Below are 20092 nucleotides of genomic sequence, written 5' to 3'. Positions count from 1 at the left end.
TGCAATATTTATCTAGTTGATGTGGTTATTTATTTTCCCCATTGGGCATAGCACATTGCAACAATGAATCATTTTTTTTTGAAGCAGAAGCTTTTCTGACACTAAACTTGGCAACATGTGAGTTTGGCAAGGCCACTGTCACCTAACTTTTGAAGGAACCTTTATGACCAGATTCATCCTGTTGAGGCTAAGGTTTCTGCCATTGTCGACCTTTCCTGTACCTACCTCCAGAAGGGAGATAGGTACATTCCTTGGGATGGCTAGATACTACAGTGCTTTCTATAGAAAATCTCCCAAGTAAAGGCACCTCTAACTAGGTTGTGCAGCCCAATGTAGCTATTTGTCTGGAGCAGTGAATGGCAATGTGCTGTTGCTATTCCAGATTTTTCCAAGCCTTTCCATACTCTTGTCATTTTTTTTATACATACAGTTTTGCTTCAGCTCTTTTGTATGTTATAACCCGCTCTTCTCTGTGGCTGGCAAGGACCAATAACAGCACAAACAAGAGTACCACACAGACCGATTGTTTGTGACACTGCCTCTTATAACCAACAACAACTTATAGACAACATCTGCAAAGTTGCCTGTAGTCTGTGTGCAAGGCCACTGTAAAACCATCATGCTTCTCCTTTAGCCATAAGATGGAATGACGAACTGTCCAGCCCTGTGTCAGCAAGGATAAGCTGCACTTCCGCCTTCATGAAATTTTGCACATGTGTCAGGTCTGGTGAAAATTTATGTATTTTTGGGTCTTAAACATGGGCGGTTCAACATGATTCTACAGCGCCACCTACAATCGCTTTATTGAAGTACTAGTAGCAACATGAAGTAAGCATTAGGTGATAATCATCATCACTTCATCTACATGAAACTTTCATTAGTGGTTTATCAAATTACGTGCAGCAGCAAGACTTTTAGTTGGTGGACACTCTTTATCGCCACCTAGTGTTCACAGGTGATCAGCGGTAAATTTATACAACACCCAAATAGCATCCCAGGCTTAATTCATTCATGTTACCGCGTAAAACGTCTCACCTTCAGCACACCTGGATGTTCACTGAGGTGCAAGGGCCATACTGTTGCTGCTTTAATTTAACTTGAGACTATTCAGTTGATTAATGAGTAATATAGGGCAGAGCATTTCTGATGCATGACATATCAAGGGACTAGATGCATCTGCTGCATTAATTGTCATCACTCTTCCTTTAAAAAAAATTCCATTTACAATTCCCACCCCAATGTTTAGAATAATTTGATATACATAGGATATATTGTTTAAAATAGTAACAATGGCATCTCATCCACTGGTTTAGGGTGTGCATGTGATCTACTATATGTGTCAGCCCTGGGCTGTGTGCCAGATAAGTGTCCGTCCTCAGCGGGAGCCTCTGGTTTATAGTACAAAGCAGCATGCAAGGATCAGCATTAAGACATCATCTGCTAGAAAGAGGATGTGCAACCTGCAATACCTTTGCTTTGCCAAAAGCGTTAAAAAGCAGAATAATAGGAAGATAAAAGATAGAGGCATATAAAGAAACTGCCATAATTGTGTAATGAATCAGTGGTTTACAGCAGGGAGATGAACTCACAGGGAATAGCGAATGAATACTAAGTCTTTCTAAATGAAACTTTGCAATACTTTTGACCCTCAAGTCCTGGTCAACACAGCAAGAGACTGATTCCACTTTCATTTTAGCATGTCTTCGTCAATATATATATAGTGTGTGTGTGTGTGTGTGTTCCTGTCTAGCTATCTTTGTGAGGACCAAAATCTGCATTCTACTATACTTGTGAGAACCAACAGTCACTTGTGAGGACACACAACCCGGTCCTCACAAATTTGAAGGCATTTAAAGGCATTTTTGAGGCTCAAAATGTGGTTTTAGTGTCAGGGTTATAATTAGGTTATGGTTAGGTTTAGGGTAAGGATTAGGGTTAGGCATTCATTTTTAATGGTTAGGGTTAGAGTAAGGGGCTAGGGAAAGCATTATGTCAATGAAGGTCCTCACTAAGATAGCTGAAGGAGGTTGTGTGTGTGTGTGTTGTCAGGAGGGAGCTGTTAAATATTTAACATTATCTTCAAAACTATGTCCACCTTTACACAGCAGAATGCCCAAAGAAACCCACATCACATCGAGGTCGTGAAGCATGCCTCTCATTAAACTAGCACTTAGTCCTTTTCCGCTGAAGACACCCCATGAGTCGTTATAATAACGCACTCCAATGTAATATAAACTGAACAGCTACCAGGAGACAGCGCGATACAGGGAAGTCAAAAAGGTCTGCGTTTATTCAGGCAATTCACCGAGCGCTATGGCGCTTTATAGCATGCAGCACTTTGAGCTTCATCTGAACTTAGAAAACATGGGTCGGCTGGGAGAAGAGGAGTTGCTTAAAGCCTTAAACAAATTTATTTTCTTGGAAAATACTTACTACAAGCAGAAAAATTCAAACCCTTGCACTAGAAAAAACTTCATTTACTTCATTTATTTTAAATGTTTTGGGGTTTTTTTTTTTCATTTGGGAAAGTTTAGATGATGAAAATAAAAAACATGATGTGATGCATTCTTTCATCCCTTAAAACTGCTTACAAGACAATCTAACTTTTTCTCAGTGGTCCGAAGCAGAAGCTTAGCGGTTTTGAATAGTTGCCAGAGAAAAGAAAACAGCCTTTTATATACTTACATTTAATAGCGGTGACAGCTCCACCACCACCATGGGCTCACTGGGTTGTGGTTCCGGTCGTATTGTCACGGTCAGGATTTTGGAGTTGATCACTGCAGGCGGACTGTAAAGACATTCGTTTTTTTATTTTTATCTTTTTTGTTTTTTAGACAAGTGTTGGTGTACATTTAAGATGGAGCTGAATGGGCTCTATGACTTTGGAGAAAGACCAAAAATAATACATACAAATACCAACAAATAACAAAAGCAAACTAGTAGGAGGTGAGGAAATCTAAAAGAGAGAAGAAAGAGAGCGCCTGACTAAAAACAGAATACTGCACCCATTAACATTCAGCATGGCTACAGAGTGAAAAGGGTTTTAAACAGATCCAGCTAATCCACAACCAAGAGCAGTGACCTGAATAAAAGGGCCCGGGGCCAGCACAAACACCATATCACAATGGCCTTTTTCACAACCTCCTGATTTCTTCTAACTTTTATTACTGCATGTTCTATGCAAGTTTTGGGACCCATTAGGCCCACACCCAATCCAAGCTCAGTGTACACTTCCAAAAATATACTGACAACTCAAAGGAAGGGGGAAACATCTAGGGAAGTGTGCTTTTTGATAAGTGTGGTAAGCAGGCGCAAGGACACAAGAGAAGCAGCAGAGTTGTAAAAGGGAAGAAAAGACATATGGAGAACTGGAAGTTCGAAAGAAGGGAAGGAAAAAATAGAAAATGCACAGAAATAAAGAGAGACTGTTGTAAGAATGAAGAGACCACGAGAGAGATTAAAAAGTCAGACAAAGCGCAAGAAAAAAATGAGTTACAGAAAGGTAAAAGAAAGGACAGCGAAAAGATAAGAATGAAATGTGGTTTTAAATCCTCAATAACAATAAAGAATAATTAAGTACTCACGTCGCTGGAGGTAAAATGATGCCAAGTGTCCTGTACAAGATGGCTCCAATGACATAGTACATTGTAGATTCTGTTTCGGCTTCTTGCTCTGAAAGAAAAGAAAATCAGTACGTTTTAATACCTTCAAAATAAACTCCAAATCTTTCAGCCCATCGGCCGGTTTATCCCATATCCCCCTTGTTATCTTGTTCAAAGGCTCTTGTTGCTGAAAACTACAATGCAATGAAATTTTCACAACAACAAAAACAGCTTGAGGCAAATGGAAAATATTTCATATCTAACATTTTATTTCAACCCCCAAAAAAAAAAAAAGTCAAACAGCTCTAGACTAGAATCTGCTAAAACTCATCACTGGCTATACACTGATGCTAGGAGCACAATGAAAATGACATGGAAACTTGTGACAAGTTCAAGACGCAACTTTGGGCTGTGGTGCGTAAATGCTCTGTATGATTTATTGCTGCCCTTGCTAATCAGTGTCAGAAATACAAGTAACAGTATGTACAGGCCAAAGTTGTTAGGACACCACTGGCCACTCTCTCGCGATTTCTGAGAATAGAAGTTGTAGACTAGTGACAGGGAAAGTAAAGAGAGCAGTTCTAACCTGTAGAGCTAACCAGCTTCTGCAGTACTTTGATGTAAAAACTAATTTTAAAAATGGCCGTATGTTGGCTTTGTTGGGATAAACTGAAATATAAATCAGTAACTGAAGTCATGTGTAACCATATTCTGCACTGGGGTATTGAGCCTACCAAGGAAGAAACCAATGCTACTGCTACTAGCACTGCTAAGGTTAGATAACTCTGCAAAATATAATAAAAAAAACCTATGAATTTGCAATGTCATACAACGCACAGTGTTGCAAATTTCAGCAACATTTAAAACACGCTTGAATTAATCAAGAACGTAATTAACAGTTTCATGTATCTCCTAAAATACAGATATAATATATGCTTGGCTAATATTTAACATTGCGCATTTAAAGTGTGCGCAGTTTGAAATGTTTTCTTTTACACTACGCTGCTGCAGGTTTGTTCTCTTGTTTAAACGCCCAGAAAATTAGTCGCTATGAACGCTCCTAATGTTTACCACTGTTTAAATATGCATGACCTATATGCATGCAGCTGTAAGAAACAAACATAACTTGATCTCCTGACATTTCATCAAAACCTGGATTGCATTCATTATTCATCTGTTTCATTCATAAACTCCTTCAGACAGGTCTGTGTTTGCCCTTCCACGTAACCGGTGAGTAGTAGTATGTATAATGTGATTGATTTAACAGTGCAGCACCTCTGGTGCATTGATAATAGACAATAGAAGATAGTGGAGAAATGAAGGATGTGGACAGGATAGCTTAAAACTAATAACCCTCTTTTCTTTAAGGATAAGCCTGATGATTTTCCATAAAGTCTGTAGTTTTACTATTTAACATAAATTAAGTTTGAGCTAAGTTGCACTGGTCAACTAAATAATTAGATTTACCTGTCTCATCAACCATCAACATTTCAGCCTAATTTAAATGTACTCCTTAAATGACACTAACATGCTCTGGTGGCTACATCAAAATAAGAAAGGTGAGAATATTGCAGCGCCTTCCCAAAGTTTCTGGCAGCTACACATTCCATATCCAGAGTAATTATGCTTCTCAGCTGAAAACGTAAGTCAGGTGCAAGACGCTGGTTTCACACTTTGTGTGGGTGGAGACACTGTCACTTTGTTTCCTTTGAGCAGTTATAGTAGCTCAGCATTACTGTGTATCTAGAACTGCTGAAGTATCAAAACCTCATTCCTAAAAGCAAGCCTTTTACCAACATGCACGAAACATGAGTAAAGAAAAGTCAGTGTGTCAGACAACTTCAGACACTGTCCTTGTCCCTCTCGCTTCATGTTAGTTCCAAATCCCCTTTCTTCCTCTTCTCCTCCACCTCAGCACACACCCCTCTTATCCATCTCTGTTGTTGTTGCTATTCTCCCATGCACTTTTCAACTTTTTCACTCTTTTCAATAGTCCTCTTTTACACCCCCTTGCCTTCCATCGCTCTATTGAGTGTTCTTTTGCCAAAAAGAGCAGGAGCTCCCAAGGAGATGTAGTGTCCCTCTGTAAATGTCACTTTGTCTCAAGTGAGAGGAGGCAGAAGGAAGCAGAAGGGGGAAAGTATGAGGGAAAGAGTTCATGCTGAGAGATGCCACTCCCTCCTTTGCCCTTTTAGGCTGAGAGATGGGGGGGGGGGGGGGGGAGGAGACAGAGAGGGCTGATGGTATCAGACACACTGGGTGACTCATCCAAAATCTGTCTGCCTGCTGCCTAAGAGGTAATACTTGGGAAGAGAGATAGCTATGCAAAGACAGACGAGAAGAGAAAGAGGAAGAGACAAAAAGATCTCAACTGTGGAAAAAAACGCAATTGTGAGACTTGCGAGGAGGCAAAAAAAACAGATCAAAGTCAGCATGAGAAAGCCTGCAAGTTTGATGGATCCTAATTGGACAGTGTCTGCCAAGGCATGCAAATGAGAAAGTCAATGTATTATGGGTAAATGGTAAATCTATGTGAGGGGGTGGCACTCCTACGCTTGAGGATGATTAATACCACAAAAGCACTCAATCACAAAACTCTAATTTCCCATGAACAGACTTTTTGTCACTCTGCCCTTGCTAAACATCTAAATGATTGGTGGTCAGCTGTAATCCAGGAAAATGGCAAACCACCAGTCACCAGCTGTGAACTTTAATATGTCATTTATCAGGAAAATATATTCTTGCAGTTGATTCTAAGCCATAACTTAGCAATTTAATCGAAGACAGAAAGCTCCTTGTCAGTTGTTTTTTTCTTTCTTCCTTAATTTTCAGTACTTTTCTGTTTTGCACACCACAACAAGTGTGGTCTCCTGCTTAAATAAACATATTGATCAGGCTCAGGCTACTTTGGTTCAGTGATGCCAATATTACCACTAACTGCCTTCTATTTAACTTCTAAGTTGCTCAATTGCTTTAAATTTTGGAAACTTCTAAACTGACCCAACTTTTCAAGACACGTGTATATGCGATTGTGAATATCCAATGCAGCTGATGGTCTTTGCCTCAGCAGCTCACTACTAATAAGTCTGCATGAATTCCCATGGCACTGATTTGCACTTATCTGGTGTATTTCCAGCTTTTAATTATAGGTGGCATGTTTTCTGCCTACTGGAAACTGTGTATGGTTTAGGTAATAAGGACACTGCCTGGATAAAGTATTTCCAGAAAGAACCACACTGAACCTTTGTGGAAAAAGGCTTTTCTGGCAATTGTGCAATGCAGTGATGAGCTACCTTGGTTCAAAGTCCCAAAAATACCCACAGGAAGCAGCTGCCTAGAATGGTTACCACTCTAATTCTGGCAAACAGTTGGCCAAGGAAAATGAGCAGAGCTAGTGTTTATTATTGGTTGGCATCACAAATTATAGCACCTTTCATACCTTTTTACATCTTTTAACTACTTTTTCTTGCCAAGCCACCATAGGCCTATTCCTGTCAATTTTCAGCTGGAACAATGACATGTTCTCTGGATGCAAATTTTTACAAGTCTGCAAAATAATTTCCTGCAGATTGAACACTGGAATCATCTATTCAACTGTGTTCCCAAGTGTATAATTACTAATTCCCACTCCAAGTTTCTGTCAACTAAGGAAAAAGACCGCAAAAAGACCACCAGTTTCCTATGACACCACCATCTCTATGAACAGTCCTGACCTCTCTGTCTGTGTTTGTGATTTAGCCCCTTGTCTTTTTACTCTAATCTAGATATTTAAAGTATGACTTGTGTTCATAATAATCCATGGGACCACTCGCTACAGCAATGAGTTCATTGAGCATGCCTGTAAATCCCTAATCCAGTTAGCGCAATGGCAGTTACAGGCAAGTATTTGCTTTAATTCAAACCACATACACCGATATAATTCGTGTGTGTGACCACTTGTTATTATATCTACAAAAGAGGTGGTGCGAGTACAGTTCGCAGTAAAGAGTAAAGATGCCTGCATTTATGAGAAATACAGGTATACTTTTTTAAATAAACTAAACATTTCCTAACATATCACAGTCTTTAAGAGAGTGTGGAAGTGTGTTTCTGAAGATGTCAACTCAGGTTAACAACTCAGGCGTCAGCCCCAATTGATGCTCAATGAATCACCGAATTTCCAGCTCCATCTCACACACTGAAAGGGAGAATCATGAGAAGCAAAACAGCAAAGGAGGCGGCTGTTGAGTTAAAAGTTAACAACTCATAACCATGAGCATGAACCACCAATGGTGTATTTGAAATATGAAGCCATTGCTGACTTGTATGTTTGGATCGATGTGTGTACATGGCTGCGAGACAGAGTGCGCTGCCTGTTCGTACGATGGCAAGAGAAAAAGAGACAGTGGAGAGAGAGAGACGGAGAGTGGAAGTTTGTCACCTCGAAAATCAGTGAAGAACAGTCCCAGCCTCTGCCCACTGAAGCGATTCATGAACCTATCTATTGGCTCTGCGTGCGTGCGCTGGCGTGCGCACTTACAGACACAACGGTGCCAATAGGGCTTTATGAGCATGTTTAAGCTGTCCATCTGAGATAGGCTCTCATTACAGGGTAAATGAACCAAACAAACCGATAGCAATCAACTGAGGACCTCAACTCATGAACTGCCAATGGGAAGTGGCAGAGTTCCCACAGGGCAAAGAGTACTAATAATGTCCTAACTCATAAAGCTATATGCGGTTTGGATGAAACAATTTACCAAATAGTGTATGCTAAAATGCCAATTGCATGTCCTGAATATCACAGCGTAACTGTAATGCAGCTGGTCACTTTTATGGCACAATAAGCCCTGCAAGAGACAAAACATTCAACACGACAAACAATAAGGATAATGGACAAGAAAAAAGAACAGGATTGGAGGAAAAATGGCATAAAGTAAGGAAAGTAAGTTCGAAAAACACAACATGGAGAGCAAGCAAGGCGGAAACTTTGAAAAGCAATGGCGTTAAACCGATCCAGCTTAAAACCTGCTGTTCAACCGTTGAGATATCTGAATTCACTGTTCCATAAAAATGCGCTTAATAGGCTAGTAGAAGGCTGGATGCTAGGTGGTTTAGAATTAGCACAATACATGGTGCACAATAAAGCATCAGAGGTGACGTGCCCTGAGGTTAGTATACAGGATATCTTGAGCGCCAATCAAAGGGAGTTGGTGCCATCAGTGCAAGTCAGAGGTCAGAGGAAGCTCTGCTCTCTTGGCCTGCAGTCTCTCTGAACTTTAATTTAGGTAGGGGACGGGGATGCCTGACTGAAAGTCTGCCAGTGTAATTTCCTGTGGGAAGCGACCTTTGCCTTTGTACGTAGAGGATAGCATCTGCCTCTGTATTTCTCATTTCTACTTCAAACCATTACTATTTAACATCATTTTTCTTTCTCCTTTACAAATTTAGCTTCCATCCCATTCTGGGATCATCTATGTAGTTTCTCCTCCTTTTTTAACTCTCGCCATTTGTGTTTGCTTGAAACTGCACGAAAAAAAAAAGTAGCCTCGACTAAACGCAGTCAACATTCTTGCGCTGCTCAAAGTGAATGGATTTTGAAAATTGTATGAGACTCAATGCTCTCAGGGGGAAGCAACACACTTCTTCACAGATGAAAGACTGGCATCTTCTTGAGAAGCCCTCTAGGGCCTCTTTACAGTCCAAATCCTTCTCAGCACTACCCTTTAACGCCCCTGAGAAACCTTCTGCTTCAGTGAGAAACATCTCTGAGTATGAGAATTCACATGGGGGAACCTCTACTTGCCAAGCTGATCTGACCTTAGATTATGAAACCATGAGTTGGTTCTTTTCATATATCAAAGATTTAAGAGAGTGAGCAAGAATTACAACTACAACGTATGTACTTTATAGTTAAGAATAGACTATGAAAGCCTTCCTAACCTTGTGTTTCCCATCTTTTTTATAGAAAAAAGCCAAACAAAGAAATACATATGATCTCGTGTTTATGAGCTGAAACTGGCAACCTAAAAGATTAGATCAACCCTGGTCAGTAGACAAACCACATTTCCTTTTTTTCTTACCTTCAGGTGGGATGGTGAAAACCTCTTTCGGGATGTAGAGCTTATCTTCCGCTGTTCGGGCCCAGTCCTTCATGCCCCTCCGGCCCTTCATGGGGAAGTTGATATCGCTGGAAACTGCTGACACTGGTTCTCTCTGAATGGTTACCACTGGACAAATGACAAATGAAAACAAAACCCACATGAAAACTCACTTAGGCATGACACTGGGAAAATAAACAAAGAGTGCTGGTTAAAAGACAAAAATCAGACAAAAACAATAAAGAAAACTTCACAAAAAAATACACTGTTAAAAATTGACGTGCTGGTCATGTGTTTACAGATTGAAATCAATACTTGGATACAAAAAAATCTAAATCATCGATCATGCATAGTACAAATAAAACCCTCCCAACTGAATTCTAACTGTGATGAAATACATTACTGTGCAGATGTCTTGAGCCATTTTGCTTCTACAGAGCAAGAATTCCTTGAAATACTCATTTTCAGCTTGGTCCTTTTACCTGAGCATATATAGAGGAACACTTATTTTTTGTCTGTTAAACCACTTAACACTGACCATCATTCAAAAATAAAAAGAGTATCTAACTCAAGAAATGAACCAGAGTTGTGTCTACACATAAAAGAGAACCCATTTTAAATTCTTTAGGCACTTTGCTACCAGCAGCTCATCATTTGTTCCAATTTCTGTAGCCGAATCTATGAAAAATGGCAGCAATAATACAGTTTGACTTTAATAAAATAGTACTTTTACAACCAGCAAGGTGATTCCCAAAAACCTATCTACCAAATGCTTGCCATTTCTCAGGATGAAGTGCCAAGTGTCCTAACTGGGTAAGTGGACTACAAAAGAAGAACTGACTGGCCTAAAAATACTGGCAGCCACCAATGCTACCCCTCAGCTTCCCAGTAGATACTCCTCTAGTATAAATCTAAAAAACTATAAAAGCAATTTCACAAAATATATATAAATATCTTTGAAAGTTGATGTGCTGGTCATATGTAGTTAAATTCTGAATTATTGGAATTTTTAGAAACTTTTGGAAACTTTTCTAACAATCATAGGTGATTGTCAGAAAAGTTCACGTCTGAAATTCACCTTGAGGTCACTGGGATCCAAACTCATCTGAGAGTTTTAGTAGATGCACCTATGGTATGAATGTCAAAATCAGGGGTAAAAACTATCTACAGAAAAAATTACCAGTATCTGAAAGTCATGTTCTTCAAAAATAAGAAAAGAAAATCCAGCAAAGACCTGACACAGGACCTGAGAGATACATCTGGACCTCTGGTTGATTCATCAACTATATATGTTAAGCCGCTCAAGACTTTTGTGCAGTACTGTAAGTCGTCCGGATGTTTGTGTACAAAAAATCTTTCATCTGCTCCTGTGAAGCCGTGTGATCTGACAGCAATGAGTGGGCCTTACTGAGGTTGTTGGTAACCACTAGAAAACTCTGAAAAGGCTTCTGGGCCTCTCCAATGAGGTGAATGAAATCTTCCAATATCCTCATCAGCAAAGCAGCACCGGGAGCGATCTGTGGACAGCACGATGATAGAAAGATGAACGGAAGGATGTCATAAGTGCAATTATAACCCACAGCCAACCATCTTCTATGAGACACGTCTCAACCACTGATACCTTTTTACTCACTGCATTACCTCAACTACCGAATGTGTTCCTGGGCTGTAAATCCTAATCACATGGTTTATAATATTATATTTGGCTTTTTTTCTTAAAATTATTATATCCAGATGGCAAGCAAACACAAATCGCTGCAGGGGTACCACATTGGGTCCCATACAAAGCTTGCACAAAGACGCACAGGATATTGTGCATTTTTAAAACTCAAAGAAACATTAATAATAGGTAGAATCAAACCCATTTTCCATCACCACACATAAACATTTACAAAAAGATCTATTTATGACACTTGGTGATGCAGACAGTCAGTTGTGATGATAAGGAGGTGCACAGAAGCGCACACGAGGACATAAAGTACCAGACATTCACATAAATGCAGAGCCTTACCTGGTGAGCGTCCTCCCATTTTTCTAAATTTTCAATGTCCAACATGTGGCTGACAATCTGGAAGAATTTCTAGATAAAAAGAAATAAAAAAGGATGTGCTCAGTTGTTGAAGCCAGACCATCAGGCAGCTATTTCCTGGATATCAAATAACTACTGATAACCTTGCTGTGGTTAGCACTGCAGCAATACTGCCTCTTATTCTCAATCATGTCTGGTTCATTCATTTGCTGTACACAGGCATATTGTAAGTCATAAATAATAACGTCTGTGAAATGATCGACTGAGACGGGAACATTTTGCTCGCTTACAGGCACTGGAAAAAGAAAAATGCTGCTAAAAAAAAAAAAACTGCCCTGTGAGGCCATAGCAACTGTGCAGCTGTAGTTAATTGTTATGCACACCCTGTGCAGTAGAAAGTGAAGCTGCGGATGGAATAAATTTTGTTGTAAGTGACTGTGTGTGTGTGTTTGTGTGAGATTTATTTATTTATTTATGTATTTATGTCATGGTTGGTGACTTTAGAAGGCTCCGGGCGAATGCCGAGACGTTTTTCCTACCTGCACGTCGTCGGGAGCTGGGATGTAGGTTGCTCTTTTGAAGGTGTCCGTCACATTTCGCAGGATCTCCGTGGAAAAGAGAAGGTCGCCACTGTAGTAGCTCCTTCTCTGCAAGAGCTCCAGGAGACTCCGTACGATCTGAGACATGCCCTCCCCAGCCAGGGTCCTCTGACCCTTCGCGAGATGCTCTCGTAACTAAAATGCATTAAAAAAAGGAGATTTTTAGAAGTGTTTTATCCTGTCTCATGATTACGGGTAAACCCTTTGCTGTTGCACATGGTGTTACTCAAACTACGTAGCAGAAAAACAGAAATAGCACACCCGAGATTGTGTTTTTGACAAAGAAATCACAGGAATGTTTTGGATATGAGCCGACGGGGATATTTCAAGACGGGAGTATATATGTACATGGTTGGATTTTTGTCTTTTTTTTGTGTATGTGTGTGTGTGTGTGTGTTTGCTTGTGCTTAAAATAGGCAAGCAAATCGAAGCCTTGCAGCACTTTCAGACAGAAACTGGATCTCATCACTTCAGAGAAAGAGATACAAAAAGATAGTCTGTGCGTGTGAGGCAAAGAGAAAGAGAGTGAGGGAGGAAGAGAAAGAAGCTGGGGGAACAGAACATCACAGCAATCACAGAAAATTAATTACTGACTCCTGGTATTAATGAAAGGTTGGAACAGAAGCTAACAGTGCAATCAGCTCTGTCATGCACGATCCCTGACCCCCATCTCCTTCCGCCATCATCGAGGAGATGGAAAAGGTTGAAGTTCACGGAGCAGGAAAACAGTTTCACTGATGAACACATTCATTAGCTCTCTTCATTAATTGATAAGTGTGAGCACAAAGCTCTGGAAAAGCTAATTAGAGATAGCAGCGAGTCTTGGGTAAAAACACTCTGCAATTTTGAGAAAACCTTTTTTTAGGGTAGTTAAAGAGAGGTACATTAGAGATAAAAACAAAAACAAAAGAGAAGAACAGATAGAGAAGAACTTGAAAAACATGTTTCACTAAGCAGAAGAAGCAGCTCGAGTGCATCTGGAAAGTATTCACAGCGCTTCACTTGTTCCACATTTTGTCATATTACAGCATTATTGCATTAAATTCATTTTGTCCCTTAAAATTCTACACACAATACCCCATAATGCCAAAGTGAAAAAAGGTTTGCTTGAAATTCTTGCAAATTTATTAGAAATAACAAACTAAAATATAACATAAGTATTCGTACCCTTTTCCCAATACTTAATAATTACAGCTTTAAGTCTTTTAGAGTATGGTGCTACAAGCCTGGCACACCATTCATTGCAGAACCTCTCAAGTTCCATCAGGTTGGATGGGGAGAATCGGCACACATCTTCAGAGATGTTCAGTTGGGTTCAAGTCCAGGCTTTGGCTGTTATCTTAGCTGTGTGCTGTCCTGTTGGAACTTGAACCTTCGTTCAAATCTGAGGTCCAGAGTGCTCTTGAACGTCTCTGTAGATTGCTTTCCCTCTACCCTCCTGAGCTACAGCCACCTCCATGGAGGTGGCTGTAGCTCAGGCGGTAGAGCAGTCATCTACTGATCAGTCATCTACTGCTGCTGGTGGTTCGATTCCTGGCTTCCCCTAGTCTGCATGCCAAATATCCTTGGGCAAGATACTAACCCCAAATTGCTCTCCCATGCATCCATCGGAGTATGAATGTGTATGAATGTCAGTTAAAAAGCACCTAGGAAAAATGTGCTTGTGCGAATGGGTGTGAATGGGTGAATGCACAAAGTTGTATAAAGCCCTTTGAGTGCTCAGAAGAGAAGAAAAGCGCTATATAAGAACCAGTCCATTTACCCTTTCTGTTCCTGGTGCTGAAAAACATCCCCACAGCATGCCACCACCACCATGCTTCACTGTAGGGATGTTATTGACGTGGTGATGAGCAGTGCCTGTTTTTCTCCAGATGTGACACTTTCAATCTTTGTTTATCAGACCAGAACATGCACTGTACAACTATGGGACGTTATACAGACACGTGTGGGCTTTTTCAAATCATGTCCAATCAACTGAATTTACCACAGATGGACTCCAGTCAAGTTGCAGAAACATTTAACAGACGATCAGTGGAAACAGGATACTCAGTTTCGAGTGTAAGGAAAAGTCTGTGAATACTTTTGCTACTTTTGTTTTAGTGAATTTCCAAAAAAATTCAAGCAGAATTTTTTCACTTTGTCATTATGGGGAATTGTGCAGAATTTTGAAGTGAAAAAATGAATGTAATCCAGTCTGGAATAAGGCTGTAACATGACAAAGTGCTTTGAATACTTTCCGGATGCACTGTAACTGGCTTAAATTGGTACATCTTTTTAGCTTTTTTTTCTCTTGTCCATCATAATTATTTTTTTATCAATTGTTTGTTTTATTGTAATCATTTGACATTACTTACAGATAAATGTAAATATCTATATTCAAGTGAGACGCATCTGGCGAAGCTCGGAGGACCCCAGAAAGCAACTCCATTATTGTCCAGCATACAACGACGACTAGCAGATCCTAGAAAGAGTTGAGAGAGACGCACGTAGTTAATACAGAATGCAACAAACACCAAACATTATCTACACCACACTCTGAATATGGTATGCTTTTTCAAACTTCCAAAAACCAATATGGCCACAAAACACATAAATATGTTATTTGTATTCTGACGCCGAGAAGTAGGCCAATTCATCACACGGACAGGAGTAATACAGAGGGCGTCTGCTCAATGTATTTTAATAGCTATACGGAAATATCAGAATGCATAATTTTGCTACTAATGAAAAAGCTAAAACCCAAGGTCACCTCTATTCATGTGCTGAAGTGAAATATTATGCAGGATTGTAAAAACTACAAAATATTTTGTTTGTAGCAGTATTTGGCAATTTACACCTTCTGGTGATTTTAGGCTGGCAGGCACAAGGCAAACTAGTGAAAGCTGCCAAAGTACCTTTTGAAAAATAAATATAAACAAGTCCTTTACGCCCTCTTTTTTTGTCATTGCCATGGTAACTGAGATAAGTTAAAGAATGTTAATTTGATCTTAAATAAGACTATTATATTTAATTAAGGCTCAGCATTAGTGGACTAACTCGTTCAGACATGTTTTGCCGTCCCTAAAAAGATGTGGAAAAATGTCTTTATGCAGCAGACCTCTCGAACCACACCTGCACTCGACTTGCACGTGTCAAAGTTTATACTCCTCTTTGGCAACAATCGGGCAACTCTCAGTTTAGACTGAAATAACAGTGATATGGTTTGACTGCATTCAAATGAGACATGAGTGCTGTATAAATTAAAGGAACTAAAAATGTTACGACTGCCTCTTTCTATCAAAACTCAAAAGAGCAATGGCATTTATTATTGCTGAGGCATAAGTACACCCACTAGAGCAAATTTATTTCAAACATAGGGATGCAAGCAGAGCAATTTATTCTGATTAGCCTATAATCTTGTCTATTTTACCATATTTTTCATATGATTGTCATTCTGTTGCAGTGAATTTGCCAGACACTTGACACCTGACAGTCAACTGCTCCTTTGTCTGCACTAAAGGCCTGTTGAAGTTAAAAGCTCACTGGTTTGCAACTGAATAACTAACCAAACAAATCACAAGAGCACAACTTGTTCCTCTCTTGGGCTTTTGTTGGACATATTCAGCTACATACACATTGTTACGTTCATGTCATCTAATGTTAATAATCTTCCAAACTACTATGCTGTCTATCAGCTGGAGTTTATGGGATCGGCGTCAACTGCAGCGGATTTTTAGGAATATAGCCAACTTTCATTTATTTATGTGAACTAGTCCTTTAAATAGTCCAGCTGTCCCACTTAGTATTTAATAATGAAAAAAGATCCAACTTTTTAGTTATACTATAGTACATATTACTCCTTTCAAACGTCCTCTTTTCTCTTATATTGAATAAGAAAGGCAGTGGCTTGCAAAAGTATTCGGCCCCCTTGAACTTTTCCACATTTTGTCACATTACAGCCACAAACATGAATCAATGTTATTGGAATTCCACGTGAAAGACCAACACAAAGTGGTGTACACGTGAGAAGTGGAACAAAAATCATACATGATTCCAAACATTTTTTACAAATAAATAACTGCAAAGTGGGGTGTGCGTAATTATTCAGCCCTCTGAGTCAATACTTTGTAGAACCACCTTTTGCTGCAATTACAGCTGCCAGTCTTTTAGGGAATGTCTCTACCAGCTTTGCACATCTAGAGACTGAAATCCTTGCCCATTCTTCTTTGCAAAACAGCTCCAGCTCAGTCAGATTAGATGGACAGCGTTTGTGAACAGCAGTTTTCAGATCTTGCCACAGATTCCCGATTGGATTTAGATCTGGACTTTGACTGGGCCATTCTAACACATGGATATGTTTGGTTTTAAACCACTCCATTGTTGCCCTGGCTTTATGTTTAGGGTTGTCGTCCTGCTGGAAGGTGAACCTCCGCCCCAGTCTCAAGTCTTCTGCAGACTCCAAGAGGTTTTCTTCCAAGATTGCCCTGTATTTGGCTCCATCCATCTTCCCATCAACTCTGACCAGCTTCCCTGTCCCTGCTGAAGAGAAGCCCCCCCCAGAGCATGATGCTGCCACCACCATATTTGACAGTGGGGATGGTGTGTTCAGAGTGATGTGCAGTGTTAGTTTCCCGCCACACATATCGTTTTGCATTTTGGCAAAAAAGTTCCATTTTGGTCTCATCTGACCAGAGCACCTTCTTCCACATGTTTGCTGCATTCCCCACATGGCTTGTGGCAAACTGCAAACGGGACTTATGGTTTTCTTTTAACAATGGCTTTCTTCTTGCCACTCTTCCATAAAGGCCAACTTTGTGCAGTGCACGACTAATAGTTGTCCTATGGACAGATTCCCCCACCTGAGCTGTAGATCTCTGCAGCTCGTCCAGAGTCACCATGGGCCTCTTGGCTGCATTTCTGATCAGCGCTCTCCTTGTTCGGCCTGTGAGTTTAGGTGGACGGCCTTGTCTTGGTAGGTTTACAGTTGTGCCATACTCCTTTCATTTCTGAATGATGGCTTGAACAGTGCTCCGTGGGACGTTCAAGGCTTGAGAAATCTTTTTTTGGCCTAAGGCTGCTTTAAATTTCTGAATAACTTTATCCCTGACCTGTCTGGTGTGTTCTTTGGACTTCATGGTGTTGTTGCTCCCAATATTCACTTAGACAACCTCTGAGGCCGTCACAGAGCAGCTGTATTTGTACTGACATTAGATTACACACAGGTGCACTCTATTTAGTCATTAGCACTCATCAGGCAATATCTGTGGGCAACTGACTGCACTCAGACCAAAGGGGGCTGAATAATTACGCACACCCCACTTTGCAGTTATTTATTTGTAAAAAATGTTTGGAATCATGTATGATTTTTGTTCCACTTCTCACGTGCACACCACTTTGTATTGGTCTTTCATGTGGAATTCCAATAAAATTGATTCATGTTTGTGGCTGTAATGTGACAAAATGTGGAAAAGTTCAAGGGGGCTGAATACTTTTGCAAGCCACTGTAAAATCACTCAGCTTTAAGTCTGCCTTAACCATGTTAAAGTCTGTATTTACATAATTTCCTCAAGGATTAATATAATATTCTGATTCACATGATTCACAGACACCTGTATGCATGAAGTGATTTATGATGTTTCATTAGTGTACATATATACGGCTTGTACTTTATGTATTTAGTGCTCTGTTGATGGATAAGATTGGTACACTGTTTCAAGTGCTTTGACATGTCAGCGTGGCTAGAAAAACATCGAATGAACATGCGTACAAAACATCACATCACACTATAGAAACTTCTGAGATGGTACAATCTTTGGTCTTTGGTCCAGCTGGTTCAATACCTCTGTTTAGAATCACTCCAAGTACAAACCACTTTAGGTCTGCCTCATTTCATTAGGTTTTGCATTGTTTAATGCTGCTTTAAGCCTACACTGACCTCAATTTAACTGAAAAGCACCTCCTTCAAAGAACTGCAAAGTTTGCAGATAATTGTTTCTAGAACATGAATTCTGACAAATCGTTTAACCCAGAGAGAGCTGAACCCTAGAGTTTCATCAGCAGTGAGCTGGTACAAAGATCCTTTCTTTCTGCTCATCTAGCTGTGGCTCAACCAGCTGGGCAACACATCACAGCTTGACCAGCAACAACCGCTAAATCTGTGTGTGCTCATTTGTGCAGTAACTCTGAAGAACCAGAAGAAAGCTTGCTTCTGTAACACCTGCAAAGCTGTGACACATCTCCAGAGCAGCTTGATGAAAAATCTGGAACATCAATATAAGCAAAGAAGCAGCTGATCAGAAAAGAAAAACGAGGAACACAGGAGATTCATCACTCGTCATCGACATTCTCCTTATCAAAAACATGACAGATAACGCAGGACAATTCACTTCCTCCAGTTGTGGATGGAGGATTGGTTTCCCCCTGAGCACGTCAAAGAGCAGATGTTTGAGCTGTATGAATCCTGGACTAGAAAGACGTCAGATGTCTTCCAGAAAGCTTTACCAATAACGAGAGGACCAGATCCAGGATTATCAGCGGTGTATCTCAGAGCCTCATCCATCCATTTGGGATGTTGAATGTTCTTTATTTCTGACTTCTAGGAGAAAAACGTAAATGCTGCTCTGACCCCTGAAAAGAGTCTGGATATCTGGTATGCCATTGGAGATCAGAGACTTGTCTCCAATAAAGAAGACCTTAAAGCTGAAATTCAAAGCCTTAAACTGACTCAGTATTAGCCTCTCCATCCTGTGAAGCCAGATCTGATCGCAGGCAGAACTCAGGCTGACATCTGGTTGAGGAGAACTGTCCTGATGACGTTCAAGGCGCTTTGGTTGACTGTAGCCACAATTATTTTGTAAATGAGCCCTTTTTTATTAGTCTAATAATGGTTTTGTGACAACTCATCTGTATTTATTTGTAAAAAGATCAAATATGACTTACCAATCCCCTTACTTTGCATCATCATGCACACAACTGCCTCACAAACAGGTCTGTGTAAACCTGGTCAATCAAGAGAATGAGCTATTTTGACTTATAGACCTGTGACGATGGTGAATTTGGAACAAGCCAGATGTTAAGACTAAAAATACAAGTTAACCTTTTTTTTCTTTTTTTTTTAAATCACAAAAAGCTGACTTTGAAGTTTCTCCTTATTTTTCCATGACATTTCTCCAGGCAGTGAGCAACCTTGAGAAAGAAGGTACAAGTATATGTCTCATAGCACATGCATAGAGAGTTGCAAGCCCTGTGTTACAGTATAAGCTTTAGCAGATATTGCTTTGACTGTAGCTCTGCCTTTCCTAATCAGGAAGTGCTACTGTATGTACATGAGGCTCACAAACTTCCAAAGTTAATTATCACAGAGATTTTTTTTCCATTAAGTAGCCAGTCTCTGTTCTTCTGCTGCAACTTTACCATTGCTAAAAACAACATGCCCACATGTTCGTGATGCTAACAAACCTCTGTTGCTCCTACTGGAGATTTCTTTAAGCTTCTCGCTTGGACATTTTTGTAACAGTTCTGGTACTTGAGTTGTGTAAAGAAACTTGTGATTGCAATATGCTTTTTTTTTTTCCCCTTGTCACGATGCTGCTTGGCAGCCTGTTGCACAGCTCCCAAATCTTAACCAGCTCGTATTACTGCCTGGACTGAGCCATGTAATCCTGGTGAAGCTACAGAGGAAATGACAGTGGTTTCATTGGTGATTGGGCAATAATGAGGACAACCTAGGCGATCTGATTTGAGCCCTTGACGTGCCACACTCAAACTTCCCACACCACAGCGTGACCGTACCTCACTTCAGGA

General features: G+C 40.2%; 1 protein-coding gene across 29 annotated transcripts in view; it reads right to left on the bottom strand.

The window, feature by feature from the left end:
• adgrb2 (adhesion G protein-coupled receptor B2) overlaps positions 1-20092 on the bottom strand; it is a 256669-nt gene that overhangs the window by 95226 nt on the left and 141351 nt on the right. For all 29 annotated transcript variants that reach the window (XR_013904851.1, XR_013904850.1, XR_013904848.1 and 26 more), the window contains 7 exons: positions 14665-14771; positions 12251-12445; positions 11694-11762; positions 11091-11199; positions 9665-9811; positions 3585-3672; positions 2686-2788 (listed from right to left, as the gene is read on the bottom strand). Coding sequence is in view for 24 of the 29 variants with exons in the window: in XM_080296657.1 (XP_080152783.1) it covers positions 2686-2788; positions 3585-3672; positions 9665-9811; positions 11091-11199; positions 11694-11762; positions 12251-12445; positions 14665-14771 (818 nt within the window). In the remaining 5 variants the exon portion in view is untranslated. The remainder of the gene's footprint in view (positions 1-2685; positions 2789-3584; positions 3673-9664; positions 9812-11090; positions 11200-11693; positions 11763-12250; positions 12446-14664; positions 14772-20092) is intronic.

The sequence above is a fragment of the Astatotilapia calliptera genome, chromosome 22 (genome assembly GCF_964374335.1).
Source record: "Astatotilapia calliptera chromosome 22, fAstCal68.1, whole genome shotgun sequence".
NCBI classification, from domain to species: domain Eukaryota; kingdom Metazoa; phylum Chordata; class Actinopteri; order Cichliformes; family Cichlidae; genus Astatotilapia; species Astatotilapia calliptera.
This window is presented reverse-complemented; position numbering and strand designations above follow the sequence as displayed.